Genomic DNA, 16,424 nt, shown 5'->3' with positions numbered 1-16,424 from the left:
TGCCTGTGCTGTTATAACGATAGATCACTTTACAAAATGCGATCATGAACTATGACCCTACAGTTTCAGTCCGTCATTTAGTTCAATAAGGTTTTATTGAACTAAAACTGCAAACAGCTTTCAACATTTGCTATCCTTTGGAAGTACACGTGAAGCGAGAATAGAGTTTACTGTTTGCTGCGTTGTTTGGGGGCGGAGGAGGGAAGGGTTAGTTTCACACTGTCCTTGACTGTCTCACGTTGCTGTGTGTGTGTGTGGGGGGGGGGGGGGGGGGGTGTGGGGGTGTGCAGCAAAGGCTGGGAGTGCTTCCCTGTCTCTGGGTGAGCCTCAGGCAGGCGGGGTCTAATCTGCCTGACAGGGAGAGCCGCAGGTAAGTACCAGCCACAGAGACCCTGCAGCCGCCCCCCACTCTCCCTGGGAGGGGGTAACTGAGTGGCTCTCAGAGGGAGGGGGCAGTAACCTCTCCCCTACACCCCCCCATCCCTCTGCCCCAGCCCCCTCCCAGTCTCTGTGTCCCACCCTCCACCTGAGCCCAGCAACAGCATCTGCCCCCTTGCAGCTTCTGGCATTTTGTTTGTGTTTGGGGGGGGGGGGGTGCTATGCTCTGAACCCCGGAAGCTGACCCTTTTTTTACTCAATCTCTTGTGTTTGTTTCCAGGCGCTGTTCCCCCGCCCCGCCCCCTCTTTAGTTGCAGTTTCGTTTCAGCAAAATTTACACTGAAATCTGTTCAGATACAGTCAGCCGCCGCCGTCTGCTGGAATCACAGCTCCTCCAGATCAGCCTGGTGAGGTTTTACTCTGCTTTTCCTTTCAGGCTGTGTATGACACGATGGCCACTTCATCCACTATTACTGATAAAATCCAAAGTGATATTTTAAATTGTAAAATCTGCCTTGATACAATGGAACAACCGAAAATGCTGCCCTGTCTACACACCTACTGCCAAGAATGCTTGAAAAAGCTGGTGAAGGCCAATAAGATCCATTGCCCGGAGTGTCGGGTCATCGTTGACGTGAGTGCAGGCATTAGCAGTTTGAAGACAAACTTTCATATTAACTCCCTTCTGGATATCTTACAAAGCCAGGAGAAGGAGGCAGTGAGATGCAGCCTGTGTCCCCAAGGCTGGAAAGGCAAGACCCCTGCAGTGGCCCAGTGTATCAGTTGTCCATGTTACCTGTGCAGAGCCTGTGGGGACAGTCATCGGATTAGCCACAGCACCCACACGGTGTTGGACCTGGCCCCAACCCCGCTGGATAAGGCTGATGCAGGGATGATTCTGCAGCAAAGGATCTCCTGCCAATTTCACCCCAAGAAGCAAGTCTGTCATTACTGCAGCACGTGTGACCGACTCATTTGTTTGCAATGTTACTCCCACGACTGCATCAAACACAAACGGCTTGGGATTGCTGAGGCAGCCAAGCTGAAGAAACCCACCGTGATAAAACTTGTGGAAAGACTCGGCACTGACCTCCAGTCACTGGCCCAACAAGAGGAGGAACTGAATGAAGCAATGGACAAAGTGAAAACGACAGAGTTGTCTATAATTTCCAGCTTAGAGAGCACTCTGACAGAGGTTATAAACGAGCTGTTTAAACAGGGAGATGCCATCAAAAAAACTGTTTCAGAGTGTGTGAAGAAACAGGAAGAGTTCATCAAAGCCGCCAAATCTAACCTTGAGCTTCAGAAGGAGAAGACAAAGAGCATGAAAGAACTTGGTGTGAGGGTTATAATGGGCTCTGATGTGAAGGAGATGGTGTGTTTGGAGAGCGTTATACAAGATCAGATCCATGCATTGCAGCCAGTCAACATCCAACAATTAAACAAATCCTGCCCCAGGCTAATGGTTAACAAATCTGTCCGGAGTATGATATCAGAAACTCATCTCTTCACAGTCACCTTGGGTGAAGATGCAGTAACTGAGTCTGAGCTGACTGTCCCCAGTACTGGGCAGGCTTCACACATTCCAGAAACCCAGCCACCAAACCAGCCTGTTGCTCAGCCCACGCAATGGGCAGTTCAGAAATATTACTTTGACACCATGCTGGAGTATAACACGATGCCCAAATTGACAGGCATCTGTTGTTCGGAAGATGGGGACATCATTGTTGCAGATGAAGAGAATGCGGTGCTGAAGTGTTACTGGAATGGTGGATCATTGAATCAGGTTATCTCGCTGCCAGATGAAGATGATGACCCGTGCAGTGTGGCCATCTGTGACAATATTATTGCATGTTCTGCCAAAAACAGGCTTTACTACTTGGAAATGGATGGATCGCTGGTGAAAAGCTTTTGCCTCCGAGGTTCGGAGTCAGCATACCCTATCGCTGCATATGAGGATGAATATGTGGCTGTGAGTGAAGGGACATTATGTTCTGTATCTCTGTATGATCTCAATGGCCAAGTAGTTGGCAGGATTAAGCCAAAGGGTTATGATGGCATTAGATTTCTCTTCATTGCAGTGAACAGTGAAGAAGAATTCATTGTATCTGACTGTGGGAAGAAATGTGTTGTTATTTTCACTCGATACGGAGACCTTGTCACCGTCTGCAGTGAGAGCTTCGTGGATGGGATACAGAGGTCTCTTAATCCTTTCAGTGTTTGTGTTGATGCAAATGACAATATCTATGTCACTGAGCCCAACAGGATCCTGGTGTTTTCGCCTGTGGGAAGTTTTAAGAGGCAGTTGTTGAGCACGGCCGATGGCCTTTCCAAGCCACGGGTCCTTACCATTGATCCAGATGACAATCTGATTGTAGTCCAAGACAGCAGGTTTGTTTATGTGTACGCATTGACTGTGGATTAGCAGCATTGCTGCCTTGGGTAGGATTCAGAGTAACCATTTCCTGCTCCCCTGAATGAAAATCGATGTGAATTAGGAAATATCACTCACTGGCTTCCAAAATCGAGAGACTAACCCTGAGCATTGGAATAAAAGGCTGACTTTGTAAATAAATACTTTGGACAGGGAGCAGGATGCTGGGCGTGGTTTGCAGGGGGCTGCTGGGGTTTGGAGGAGTGATTGTTCAAGGTTATATGGCCGTCCCAAAGACAGGGTTACAATCCAGTGGAGAATAAGAGGTGGCCACTCTCTGCCACTTTCCTACCTTGGTCAAAATGAGGCTGGAGCCAGGATGGCTCATGGGTGACCTTCCCAACCTCCTTCCAACCCCAAAAAACAAGCCTATGCACCCCAGCTTCTCCCACCAGCCCCAAGGACAGTGTGCCTATTGACCTGGGATCCATGCTGATCCTTGGCCTCTCCGGTAACTGTGAGTCCTGACAGCTGCTGACGTTCGATTGGCTGCTTGTTGTCGATGGGTGGGCTTTCTGCCCACAGGGTGCCTGACCCTTGCTAAGAGGCCCTTCATTAGGCAGAACAAGCCAGCAAGCAAGACCTCATAGCCATTAATTGCACGGTGGCTCAGTGGTTAGCACTGCTTCCTCACTGCGCCAGGGGCCCGGGTTCAGTTCCACCCTCAGTTAGCTGCCTGTGTGGAGTTGGCATATTCTCCCCATGTCTGCATGGGGTTCCTTCAGGTGTTCTGATTTCCTCCCACTGTCCAAAGATGTACAGGTTAGGGTGTTTTCGTCATGGGAAATTGCCCATAGTGTCCAGGGATGTAAAGGCTGGGTGGGTTAGTCATGGAAAATTCAGGGTTACAGGGATAGGATGGGGGTGGTTGGGTCTGGGTGGGATGCTCTTCAGAGGGTTGGTGTGAACTTGATGGGCCAAATGGCCTTCCTCCACACTGTAGGGATTCTGTGATTCTAAATCCTGCCCAGTCTTGACAGAAATTTGAAAAATCTCAGAATTGTTCATTCCAGACCTAGTTCAATGTGATAAACTTTCGATGAGTATTTGCAAACTGCACGACCAAGGATTTTCTCAGTGATGGAGCCTGGGACCAGTTTAGAGTGCCCTCCCCTTTTGAACATGCTCCATCTGTCTGTGACAAAGGGCTGGCACTGGGCACTCAGTGTCATTTCATTCTCCTACATTCCTTTGAACATTCCAATGTTTGAATATATTCCCTTATGCTTAATTTCAAGCTGGTTAAAAGAAGTGGTAATTTGTGACTCCCCATTCCTATTGGACGATAGTGTCTCGTGGTGACCATTAATTGGTTACTCTTCATTGGCTCAGCGCCAAGGCTTTGATTAGCTTGACCAATGGGATTGCAGGACATATGGCAAGTGTTCCAGCACTCCTGTCCAATTGAATTCCGCAGGACCAATCCTCTCAGTGGAAATTGTCACGTGGTTCAGGTAGCTGATTAAATGTATGAAAGGGATTGCAGTGTTTTTTTTAGATTGTTTAGCTGTTAGAGGAAAGGCATTTAATTATAATCTCAAATGTTTTGCATTTATCTAACTTGTTGAGAATTTTTTTCTGTAAATAGAGCATTGAGTGATGATAACCAAAGACTTGCTGATGAGGTTTTAATAGCAGTTCAGGGTGGGTCCGGAATCTCCTCCCACATCCACACCTTTGGGGAGGTGGGAGGTCAGGAGGTCTTCCCTGTCTCCCGATTCCAATCAAAGGGCGGGTCCAGTGTTTGCTGACCAACACCCAATAAAAGCCTACTCTACTCATTAACCTCGCTTTGGACCTCCTCAGCTCGGTAGGTTTGATCATATTGCTGATTATCAAATACATGTAACATTGTGGCTGCAGACCACAAATACCATCACTGCACGGGCTGAGTAGTTTTAATCATACATTCCATAATGTCATCATCATCACTGGGGCTCCTTCACAGACAAGGGTGATGCTGTTCTGTTCTCAGGGTGAGTCTGTGGGGCTGTACAGACTGATCGGACTATGGCAGGCTCTGTTACACTTGGGTAAGGTGGTGGCGAGGAGGCATGGGTGGAGCCTTAGTGTGCCAGCACGATGCTTTTGCCTGGTTCTAGTTTTTCCCTGCTGGAACGTCTCAAGGTGCTCAAACATCTTCCTGGATGCTGCTCCCCCACTTTGGACACTCCTGGCCCAGTGCTTCCCAGATGTCTGTGGGAATGCTGCACTTTGTCAGTGAGGCCTTGAGGATACCCCTGAAGCATTCCCTCTATCCACCCTGGGGCTCACCTGCTCTTTCGGAGCTGGGAGTAGAGCACCTATTTGGGAAGTCTCATGTTGGTCATGGGGTCGATGTGGCCAGACCATCGCAGCCTGTCAGGGTGTGGGGGTCACGGGATGTCAGTGCCTCGATTCTGGGGATGGTGGCCTGGTCGAGGACACTGGTGTTGTGTATCTGTCTTCCCAGTGCAGATGCAGAATCTTGTGCATTATGTACTTATTGTCTGCATCTTTGAACCTTGTTCTATTTTGATTATAAACCGTAATAAACATACTGGAGTTCCCTGTTGACTTTGTGAGTTTTTCCAGATGGTGAACGCAATACCTCATTGATCCACTCTGAATAATCTGCCGGGACCAGGGACCATTACGTTGGCCTTAGTATCTCTGTGTAAGATTGGCTGCTTGTTTCCTATCCATCACCAGTCACAAACATTGTCCCCTCTCCTAGACCTCCAATGAAGAGATGGGGAATAAAGCCAACAGTTGCATTGACTGAGCCTGAGTTGGAAGATTAGGGCACAAGTGTTTTAGAAAGAGGAGGGCTCCGTGGGAAAGTTTAAAAATAAAAGAAACGTGGACCAATCGAATGGTGTATTGATGGGAGCAGACTGAGAAATTATTTCCTTTATGACAAAAATAAAATACTGCAGGTGTTGGAGATCTGAAATAAAGTGAGAAGGAGCCTGAGAAACTCAGCAGGTCTGGCAGCATTTGTGGAAAAAGTTACCATTTCGAGTTAATTTGTGTTCTTTTGAATAAAATATTTCCTTGGTGTGGGAGGACGAATCGAGAAGAGGTTTTAAAATTTGAGCGCGGTCTGGACCAAGGAACAGGATCTAAAACTTCACAAGAAGCTGGGAGTTAGGTAACAACTGAAAAGCTGAGATCTTGAGGATTTTGATATGAAGAATATTGACAGATATAGAACTAGGGCAGCTAGAGGTTAGACAGAGGTCACCTACAAATGGTAGAATGGCCTCAAGGGGCTGAATGACCTCTAGTTCCTCTGTCTTTACAAAGTATCCTCAGTTTTGGCATTCTCCTGATATCTTCAGGGTAAGCCATTCTGAAGCTTTTTATCACAGCAAGTGATTCAAACAGATCATTAGTAGGGGACAGGAACATCAGATTTAATCACGTTACTGACGGCTGAAGCTGACAGTTAGATGGGGTTCACAGCCGGTAACCAGTGTGAGTGGAATTCAGACACATTTCTCAGTTTGCACCGTGTTCTCAGTGACGGTAACTCAGGATCGTCTCCAAGTCACCCAGTTATCCCTGCACCACATAGCCCCACCCATTTCTCACTCATCATTCCCAGTCACAAAGTAAAACTGATCAAGAATTCAAAAAGACACTTTTATTATTGTGAATGAACTGAATCACCACAAATGAAGAGGTTAGTGACCAGGTTAACATTGTAGAAGCAGCGATCACACCGTCAGTGTCCAGCAAATGGTAGGGCACACATCCAGCAGCAGGTTCCTCAGATGTAGACACTCCGCTGGTCTGCACTTCAATTCTCCTTAAGCAGTGAGCAGATTCTGGAATTCTGCAATTTCAGGACAGCTACTGTCACTTGTTTGTTACTGGCAATAATTTCTGTTCCATTCCTAACCCAGAATTAGGGAGTGATAATGATAAAGACACAGCACATACACCCACTGACTACAGACCATTTAGAAACTGTACCCCAGTGAGAGTCAGCCCCTCCAGGAACTGTGTCCCAGTGAGAATCAGCCCCTTCAGGATCTGTATCCCAGTGAGAGTCAGCCCCTTCAGGAACTGTATCCCAGTGAGAGTCAGTACCTTCAGGAACTGTATCCCAGTGAGAGACAGCCCCTTCAGGAACCGTATCCCATGAGAGTCAGCCCCTTCAGGAACCGTATCCCAGTGAGAGTCAGCCCCTTCAGGAACTGTATCCCAGTGAGAGTCAGTACCTTCAGTCACTGTATCCCAGTGAGAGTCAGTACCTTCAGGAACTGTATCCCAGTGAGAGTCAGCCCCTTCAGGAACCGTATCCCAATGAGAGTCAGCCCCTTCAGGAACTGTATCCCAGTGAGAGTCAGACCCTTCTGGGATGGTGGAATGAAATGAGGGAAATAACACAAACCTGTGTCACAATTACATTGTGAAATAATCGTGCATCCCTATCATTTCTCTGATAAACACCCTCCTGCTTAGAGTCTCAGTAATTCTGGCAAAGTCTGCGTATGGTTAGAAACTGAACGATAAGTGAGTTATTTGTAAAGGTGTAAACACTGACCAGAAAGATTGATTTTCCCATCTCCATCTGCATCTCCTGCTGATACAAAACTGTCCATCTCGGAGTCACTCAACTTACGGGCCTGAGGAACGAAATACTGGAGGAACGACCTTTAATGAAAAAAAATCAGATGAGCCCTGCATCAAACCCCTAAGAGAGAATAACACAGTTGGTCAGGAGCTGAGTGTGTATATTTGTGTGATATGTACGTCTGGGCTGTGATCATTGGGTACCCTGCTGGTGTTTACAGTACATTTATCAGCAGCTGTCAGGACAGGGAGGATCCATCGCAGTGTGAAGCTTTCCCGTTTTCCCTGTTACACTCCCTGTCTTCAGGGTCATTCCCTGTCCTTGACCCTGTCAGTGTACTATGTTAACATTTAGACAGAAGTGAATAAGTTCCTACTTGAGTTCACTTTTCTCAATGAAGCCACTCTTGTCGTCATCAAGAATTGCAAAGATTTGCTCAATTTCTTTCACAGATCTTTTTGCCAAGCCGGAGGTTTTGCAGAATTTCTTGAGCTGGAAGGAGCCAGGATCTGAAAGAGGACAAAGTTGGTCAGAGAAGAGCACCTGAGAAACTTCCTATAGAGAGGGATTGCTCACAGTCTTTTTCATCGCATCAAACCAGCCTGTACAAAGGAGCAGAGAGCTATGCACTAAACGTCATCGGCTACAATGCATTTAAACTGGGAACTTTAAACAAAAAATTAAACTGAACATAATCTCAGATACGTGCATAACACACAGGCTCAGAGTATTATACACATGGTCAGGGTGTTATACACAGGGTCAGGGTGTCACAGGGTCAGTGTTACACACAGGGTGAGAGTGTTACACACAGGGTCAGGGTGATACAAGGTCAGTGTTACACACAGGGTCAGGGTGATTCAGGGTCAGTGTTACACACAGGGTCAGGGTGACACGGTCAGTGTTACACACAGGGTCAGGGTGACATAGGGTCAGTGTGTTACACACGGCATCAGGGTGATACAGGATCAGTGTTACACACAGAGTCAGTGTTACACACTGGGTCAAGGTGATACAGGGCCAGTGTGTTACACACAGGGTCAGGGTGACACAGGATCAGTTTACACACAGGGTCAGGGTGATACAGGGTCAGTGTTACACACAGGGTCAGTGTGTTACACACAGGATCAGGTTAACACAGGGTCAGTGTGTTACACACAGGGTCAGCGTTACACACGGTCAGAGTGATACAGGGTCAGTGTGTTACATACGGGAACAGGGTGATACAGGGTCAGTGTTACACACAGGGTCAGGGTGACACAGGGTCAGTGTGTTTCACACGGGAACAGGGTGATACAGGGTCAGTGTTACACACAGGGTCAGTGTGATACAGGGTCAGTATTACACACAGGGTCAGGGTGATACAGTGTCAGTGTGATACAGGGTCAGCGTTACACACAGGGTCAGGATGATACAGGGTCAGTGTTACACACGTGATCAGGGTGATACAGGGTCAGTGTGATACAGGGTCCGTGTTACACACAGGTTCAGTATTACACACAGGGTCAGGGTGACACAGGGTCAGTGTGTTACACAATGTCGGGGTGACACAGGGTCAGCGTTACACACAGGGTCAGGGTGATACAGGGTCAATGTTACACACGTGATCAGGGTGGTACAGGGTCAGTGTGATACAGGGTCCGTGTTACACACAGGGTCAAGGTGATACGGGGTCAGTGTTACACACAGGGTCAGGGTGATACAGGGTCAGTGTAATACAGGGTCCGTGTTACACACAGGTTCAGTATTACACACAGGGTCAGGGTGACACAGGGTCAGTGTGTTACACAATGTCCGGGTGACACAGGGTCAGCGTTACACACAGGGTCAGTGTTACACACAGGGTCAAGGTGATACGGGGTCAGTGTTACACACAGGGTCAGGGTGTTTACAGTATCAGGGTGTTACACACTGGATCAGGGTGACATAGTGTCAATGTTACACACAGGGTCAGCGTTACACACAGGATCAGTGTTACACCCAGGGTCAGGGTGATACAGGGTCAGCGTTACACACAGGGTCAGGGTGACACAGGGTCAGCGTTACACACAGGGTCAGGGTGATACAGGGTCAGTGTTACACACAGGGTCAGGGTGACACAGGGTCAGCGTTACACACAGGGTCAGGGTGATACAGGGTCAGTGTTACACACGTGATCAGGGTGATACAGGGTCAGTGTGATACAGGGTCCGTGTTACACACAGGTTCAGTATTACACACAGGGTCAGGGTGACACAGGGTCAGTGTTACACACAGGGTCAAGGTGAAATGGGGTCAGTGTTACACACAGGGTCAGGGTGTTTACAGTGTCAGGGTGTTACACACAGGATCAGGGAGACACAGTGTCAATGTTACACACAGGGTCAGTGTTACACACAGGATCAGGGTGACACAGGGTCAGCATTACACACAGGATCAGTGTTACACCCAGGGTCAGGGTGATACAGGGTCAGTGTTACACATAGGGTCAGGGTGACACAGGGTCAGCGTTACACACAGGGTCAGGGTGTCACAGGGTCTGTGTTACACACAGGGTCAGCGTTACACACAGAGTCAGGGTGACACAGGGTCAGTGTTACACACAGGGTCAGGGTGACACAGGGTCAGCGTTACACACAGGATCAGTGTTACACCCAGGATCAGGGTGATACAGGGTCAGGGTGACACAGGGTCAGCTTTACACACAGGGTCAGGGTGTCACAGGGTCTGTGTTACACACAGGGTCAGCGTTACACACAGGGTCAGGGTGACACAGGGTCAGTGTTACACACAGGGTCAGGGTGTCACAGAGTCTGTGTTACACACAGGTTCAAGGTGATATGGGGTCAGTGTTACACACAGGATCAGGGTGGCACAGTGTCAATGTTACACACAGGGTCAGTGTGTTACACAGTGTCAGGGTGACACAGGGTCAGCATTACACACAGGGTCAGGGTGTTTACAGTGTCAGGGTGTTACACACAGGGTCAGGGTGATACAGTGTCAGTGTTATACACAGGGTCAGTGTGATACAGGGTCAGTGTTACACACAGGGTCAGGGTGATACAGGGTTAGTGTTACACACAGGGTCAGAGTGATACAGGGTCAGTGTGTTACACACAGGGTCAGGGTGATACAGGGTCAGTGTATTACAGGAAAAGCGCAGCAGGTCAGGCAGCATCCAAGGAACAGAAATTCAACGTTTCGGGCATAAGCCCTTCATCAGGAAGGGCTTATGCCCAAAACGTCGAATTTCCTGTTCCTTGGATGCTGCCTGACCTGCTGCGCTTTTCTAGTGACACATTTTCAGCTCTGATCTCCAGCATCTGCAGACCTCACTTTCTCCTCAGTGTATAACACACAGGGTCAGGGTGATACAGGGTCAGTGTTACACACAGGGTCAGGGTGATACAGGGTCAGTGTGTTACACACGGGGTCAGGATGATACAGGGTCAGTGTGTTACACACAGGGTCAGAGTGATTCAGGGTCAGGGTGACACAGGGTCAGTGTTACATACAGGGTCAGAGTGATTCAGGGTCAGTGTGTTAGTGTCAGGGTGACACAGGGTCAGGCTGATACAGGGTCAGTGTTACACACAGGGTCAGGCTGATACAGGGTCAGTGTGTTACACACAGGGTCAGGGTGATACAGGGTTAGTGTTACACACAGGGTCAGAGTAATACAGGGTCAGTGTTACACACAGGGTCAGGCTGATACAGGGTCAGTGTTACACACAGGGTCAGGCTGATACAGGGTCAGTGTGTTACACACAGGGTCAGGGTGATACAGGGTTAGTGTTACACACAGGGTCAGAGTAATACAGGGTCAGTGTTACACACAGGGTCAGGCTGATACAGGGTCAGTGTTACACACAGGGTCAGGCTGATACAGGGTCAGTGTGTTACACACAGGGTCAGGGTGATACAGGGTTAGTGTTACACACAGGGTCAGAGTAATACAGGGTCAGTGTTACACACAGGGTCAGGCTGATTCAGGGTCAGTGTTACACACAGGGTCAGGGTGATACAGGTAGGGATGTTGAGCTGTATATATTGAAAAGCCTTCAGCATTGAGCTGAGTTAGATGATCTCAGTGTGTGAGCAGAGTCAATCAATTGTTGATCATATTGTTAAAGAAATACAGTTGGCAATGTCTCCACATCAGTTTAGAGTCCACGAGACCATAAGATTTGGAGCAGAAATTAGGCCATTGAGCCCATCGAGTCGGCTCCACCATTCTAGCGTGGCTGATAAATTTCTCAACCCCATTCTCCTGCTTTCTCCCTGTCACCCTTGATACTCCAGAACCTCTCGATCTCAGTCTTAGATATACTCAATGACCAGGGCTCCACAGCCTTCTGTGGCTGTGAATTCCATCGATTCCCCACTCTCTGGCTGAAGAAGTTTCCCCTTATCTCCGTTCTGAAAGGTCTTCCCTTTACTCTAAGGCTGTGCCCTTGGATCCTAATCTCTCCTACCATCGGAAACATCTTCCCAACATCCACTCTGTCCAGGCCATTCAGTCTTCTGTATGATACCTCACCCTTCTCAACTCCATTGAGTATAGACCCAGAGAGTGAGACAAGGCTCTGTAATGCTGCAGTTACAGATGACCGCTGTGGTCAGTGACCTGTGAGCTCCTTCTGCAGTTTATGTGGACCCATGGGGCAGCATTGCAATCCCATTGAGGAGAACTGACCCAGAGAGTGGGGAATCTACGGAATTCATCACCACAGATGGCTGTGGAGCCCTGGTCATTGAGTATATCTAAGACTGAGATCGAGAAGTATTTGAGTATCAAGGGGATCACGGATTACAGGGAGAAAGCAGGAGAATGAGGTTGAGAAACTTATCAGCCATGATTGAGTGGCAGCGCAGACTCGATGGGCTGAATGGCTTAATTTCTGCTCCAACTCTTATGGTCTTAAGGGCTGTTATCCATTGAGGAGCACTGACCCTGAGCTCCAGGGGAAGGGGAGATCAGCCTCAGTATGCTCTCACAGACAGACCAAGGAGTTGAGAATGCTGTGACAGGAACATCGCTGAACAGGAGAGTTTTAGCAGAGCCCCAAGGTACGGTCTTACCTTTACATTCAGCAAGAGCAGCAGCCACATCCCCAGCAAGGAGGAAATCTGTGATCTTCATTGCAATCCTGTTAATGTGATCACACACATTACTGTCCAGAACAAGCTGAGACAACCTGCCTGTTGTATTTATTCACTGAACACATCTGAACCCTTAACGTTCTCTCCGATTACCCTCAGTAGTAACGTTTCTCTCTCTGGCTCTCTAGTTACTTTCACACTCTCCCTCAGACCTCACTGCAGTTTCCATGAATCTCACAGGGAACACAAAGCTGCAATGAACTCCTCATCATCAGTGAGATTCTGAATAATCCTGTGTTTCTGTAATTAAAATACTGAAGCAGTCCATGTTCAAATGCAGCAAGTTCTGGACAATATCCAGGCTTGGGCTGACAAATGGCAAGTAACATTCACTCCACACAAATGCCAGGCAATGATTATCTCCAACAGGATACAATCTAATCACTACCCCTTGACATTCAATGTTGGTACCATCACTGATTCCTCCACTATCAACATCGTGGGGGTTACCATTGGCCAGGCACGCAACTGGACCCACCACATAAACACAGTAGCTGCAAAAGTGGGTAAAAGGCTGGGAATATTGTGGCAGGTAATATTCCTGCAGACTCGCCAAAGCCTGTTCACTATCTACAAGGCACAAGTCCAGGTGAGGGAATACTCCCCACTAACCTGGAGGAATACTCCCCACTAACCTGGAGGAATACTCCCCACTAACCTGGATGGGTGCAGCCCCAACAACACTCAAGAAGCTTGAAACCATCCAGGACAAAGCAGACCACTTGATTGACACCACATCCACAAACATCCCCTCCCTCCATCACCGACACTCAGCAGCAGCACGGTGCACCATCTTAAAGATACACTGCAAAAATTCACCGAAGATCCTCAGATCCTTCCAAATCCATGACCACTTCCATCTCAAAGGACAAGGGCAGCAGAAACATGGGAACAGTACTCCCTGCAAGTTCCCCTCCAATCCACTCACCATCCTGACTTGGAAATACATCGCCGTTCCTTCAATGTCGCTGGGTCAAAATCCTGGAATTCCCTCCCTGAGGACATTGTGGGTCTACCTACAGCACAGGGACAGCAGCGGTTCAAGAAGGCAGCTCACCACCACCTTCTCAAGGGGGCAACTAGGGATGAGGAATAAATGCTGACCCAGTCAGTAACACCCATATCCCATGAGAGACATAAACAAAAAATTAATTGAGAAGTATAAACCCTTCAGATAAGTCCCTTCTGCTGAAGAACATGATGAACAGTTTGGATCTAAATCCTGTTGAGAAAGTTTCATTGTTAACTCGTTCCCACATTTCACAGAGAGCTGTGAAATCTGTTCAGTGCATTTCTTCAGGTAATTCAGCAAACAAGATGAAAAATCACTTACCTCTCACGATCTACTGAGTCTAGGGCAGGTAGCCAAGAGCACTTGCATTTATACTCAGTTCAGATGCTGGTCTTTATATACAGAGTGTCTGACACAGTTTGTAATGCCAGTTACAAAGGGGAGGAGTTCAGGAACATGTGAATGATTATCCTGGTGTAAAGTTGGGACTGTTGAGGCTTGAATTTGCCCTGTTTACACGATAGACAAAGCTGAGCAGGAATCCCCCACATTTTCCACCTTGTATCCGGTGAGTTCATTCTCCTCACAAAGGCACAGAATCATTCGGATTGGATAGTTAAAGCCATTTAATAAACCAAACAGCATCTGTGTTCATCTAGACACCCTGTGTTCAATATAGTTTCAATATCAGCCAAACAAATTACTTGGTGGTTATCACACCGTTATCGGTGAGAGCTGGCTGGTTGCTGAGGGAGTGCCGCACTGTCGGAGGGTCAGTGCTGAGGGAGTGCCGCACTGTCGGAGGGTCAGTGCTGAGGGGGTGCTGTATTTCCAACTTTACAAAAATGATGGGACTTCAAACAGAATTTCACTGGCAGACAAATGAATTAGAGTGTCCTGGGCTCAGGAAGGTAAAGGTACTCCATTTATACAATGCCTTTCATCAGCTCAGAATGTGTCGCAAAGCTTAACAACATGAAAACAAGGAGCAGGAGTAGGCCATTACTCACCCTCTCACCATAACCCCAAATTCCTTTACTGTTCAAAAATATGTCTTTGCTTTAAAAACACTGCTGCGCCCCGTCAGCACTGACCCTCCGACAGTGCGGCATTCCCTCAACACTGAACCTCCAATAGTGCGGCGCTCCCTCAGCACTGACCCTCCGACAGTGCGGCGCTCCCTCAGCACTGACCCTCCGACAGTGCGGCACTCCCTCAGCACTGACCCTCCGACAGTGCGGCGCTCCCTCAGCACTGACCCTCCGACAGTGCGGCGCTCCCTCAGCACTGACCCTCCGACAGTGCGGCGCTCCCTCAGCATTGACCCTCCGACAGTGCGGCGCTCCCTCAGCACTGACCCTCCGACAGTGCGGCGCTCCCTCAGCACTGACCCTCCGACAGTGCGACACTCCCTCAGCACTGACCGTCTGACTGCGCAGCACTCACTTTGAATGAGAGCCTCTCTTTAACGCGCTATAATGGATATTCCAGCATTCTCTTTACAATCTGAGTGCTGTGATATTTGTTAAATATAAAATGTGTGAGTGAAGAAGGAGTGATCCCCAATTTGACTGTCAGTGAGAGGATACTCCAGTCAGTTATTCACTGAGTGCAGAACACAGCCATACTCTATGGAAACAGAGGCCATCCCTCAGTGTGTAGCTAGACAGACATTCACCAGCTCCCATGGACTTTATTGCAGCAAGAGTTCCTGTTCCCAAAAGTACAAGGCAATGGCTAATCAGCCCCTCAAACATATCTGCTGTTCAATTAGATTAGATTAGATTACATTACAGTGTGGAAACAGGCCCTTCAGCCCAACCAGTCCACACCGACCCACCGAAGCGCAACCCACCCAAAACCCAACATTTACCCCTTACCTAACACTGCGGGCAATTTAGCATGGCCAATTCACCTGACCTGCACATCTTTGGACTGTGGGAGGAAACCGGAGCACCCAGAGGAAACCCACGCAGACACAGGGAGAACGTAAGTCGCCTGAGGCGGGATATTGATATTTGATATTGGTCTCGCTGCCCAATTGCAATTATCCTCCGTTGGAAAAGTCTGAGAGTGTTTTGGGGCTAAACTCAGCTTCCACCTTCATGGTGAAACCCTGAACAGTGTCACAGCACATATGCACACTCACATTCACACAGATACACACTCGCTCACACACTTATAGATACATGCAGACTCACAGACACACATGCTGATACACACTTACACTCAGACACATACACACACCTACACTTTCACACACATTCTTACATTCTCTCACATTCGCTGATATACATTCACACTCACACACACTGTCACACTCAATTCACTTATATTCACACACATGCACTCAAACATACACACACATATACACACAGACACACTCACTCGCTCACACTCATTCTCTCAATCACACACATTCTCTCTCTCTCACAAATGCACTTCCTCTCTCACATTCACTCAGGGATTTGATTGGACACTTGCAGCCTCTACTGGGATTCTGTTCCCGTGTAACCAAGTCCCAACATTCAGCAGGGAAGCGGTGACTGCCCGGGAAGGTGTGAAGGCCCATGCTACTGAGGTACTGAGACAGTGAGGGGGCTGTCAGAGTGTGGGGTTCGGTGGAAAGGTCTGTGTGGGACTCAGTCACAGCAGTTGCAGAGCTGTTGACACTGTCACTCCAAGTAAAATAGCAGATGTATATGAGCACACAGGTGTGTCATTGCTATCATCACAGCTGGCAGTGAGCTGGGCTCCAAGACCAGAGCAAGGTCAGGCTCACGTCTATGTCTATTGTTGCTTCATTCGACATGGAGCTGAATGTGAGTGAACCCTGTGACTCCCAGCACAGACTGCACAGTGTGATGCAGAATGGGGGGTGTCGCACGGTC

The 16,424-nt window shown here is 48.3% G+C and overlaps 2 protein-coding genes across 2 annotated transcripts; one reads left to right on the top strand and one right to left on the bottom strand.

Moving 5' to 3' along the window:
* Nucleotides 1-287: 287 nt before the first annotated feature.
* LOC132831290 (E3 ubiquitin-protein ligase TRIM56-like) lies at nt 288-5,701 on the top strand. Its single transcript, XM_060849334.1, has 2 exons — nt 288-370; nt 659-5,701. Exon 2 carries the CDS (start codon nt 830-832, stop codon nt 2,801-2,803), a length of 1,974 nt encoding a protein of 657 aa, XP_060705317.1. The 5' UTR covers nt 288-370; nt 659-829; the 3' UTR covers nt 2,804-5,701.
* A 724-nt stretch (nt 5,702-6,425) lies between these two features.
* LOC132831155 (oncomodulin-like) lies at nt 6,426-13,935 on the bottom strand. The gene is made up of 5 exons (XM_060849159.1): nt 13,855-13,935; nt 12,441-12,508; nt 7,753-7,885; nt 7,347-7,456; nt 6,426-6,632 (listed from the first exon to the last, which is right to left on the bottom strand). Exons 2-5 carry the CDS (start codon nt 12,499-12,501, stop codon nt 6,607-6,609), a joined length of 330 nt encoding a protein of 109 aa, XP_060705142.1. The 5' UTR covers nt 12,502-12,508; nt 13,855-13,935; the 3' UTR covers nt 6,426-6,606.
* Nucleotides 13,936-16,424: the final 2,489 nt, after the last annotated feature.

Source organism: Hemiscyllium ocellatum, chromosome 33, assembly GCF_020745735.1.
Source record: "Hemiscyllium ocellatum isolate sHemOce1 chromosome 33, sHemOce1.pat.X.cur, whole genome shotgun sequence".
NCBI classification, from domain to species: domain Eukaryota; kingdom Metazoa; phylum Chordata; class Chondrichthyes; order Orectolobiformes; family Hemiscylliidae; genus Hemiscyllium; species Hemiscyllium ocellatum.
Note: the sequence above shows the minus strand (reverse complement) of the source record. Positions and strands in the feature narration are given on the sequence as shown.

Coding starts and splice junctions, on each gene's coding strand:
- LOC132831290 (XM_060849334.1), top strand. CDS start 830: ATGGCCACTTCATCCACTATTACTGATAAAATCCAAAGTGATATTTTA.
- LOC132831155 (XM_060849159.1), bottom strand. CDS start 12,501: ATGAAGATCACAGATTTCCTCCTTGCTGGGGATGTGGCTGCTGCTCTT. Junction 7,886..12,440: donor TGCTCTTGCTGAATGTAAAG/GTAAGACCGTAC, acceptor GTCCTCTTTCAG/ATCCTGGCTCCTTCCAGCTC. Junction 6,633..7,346: donor TGGGAAAATCAATCTTTCTG/GTCAGTGTTTAC, acceptor CTGAAATTGCAG/AATTCCAGAATCTGCTCACT.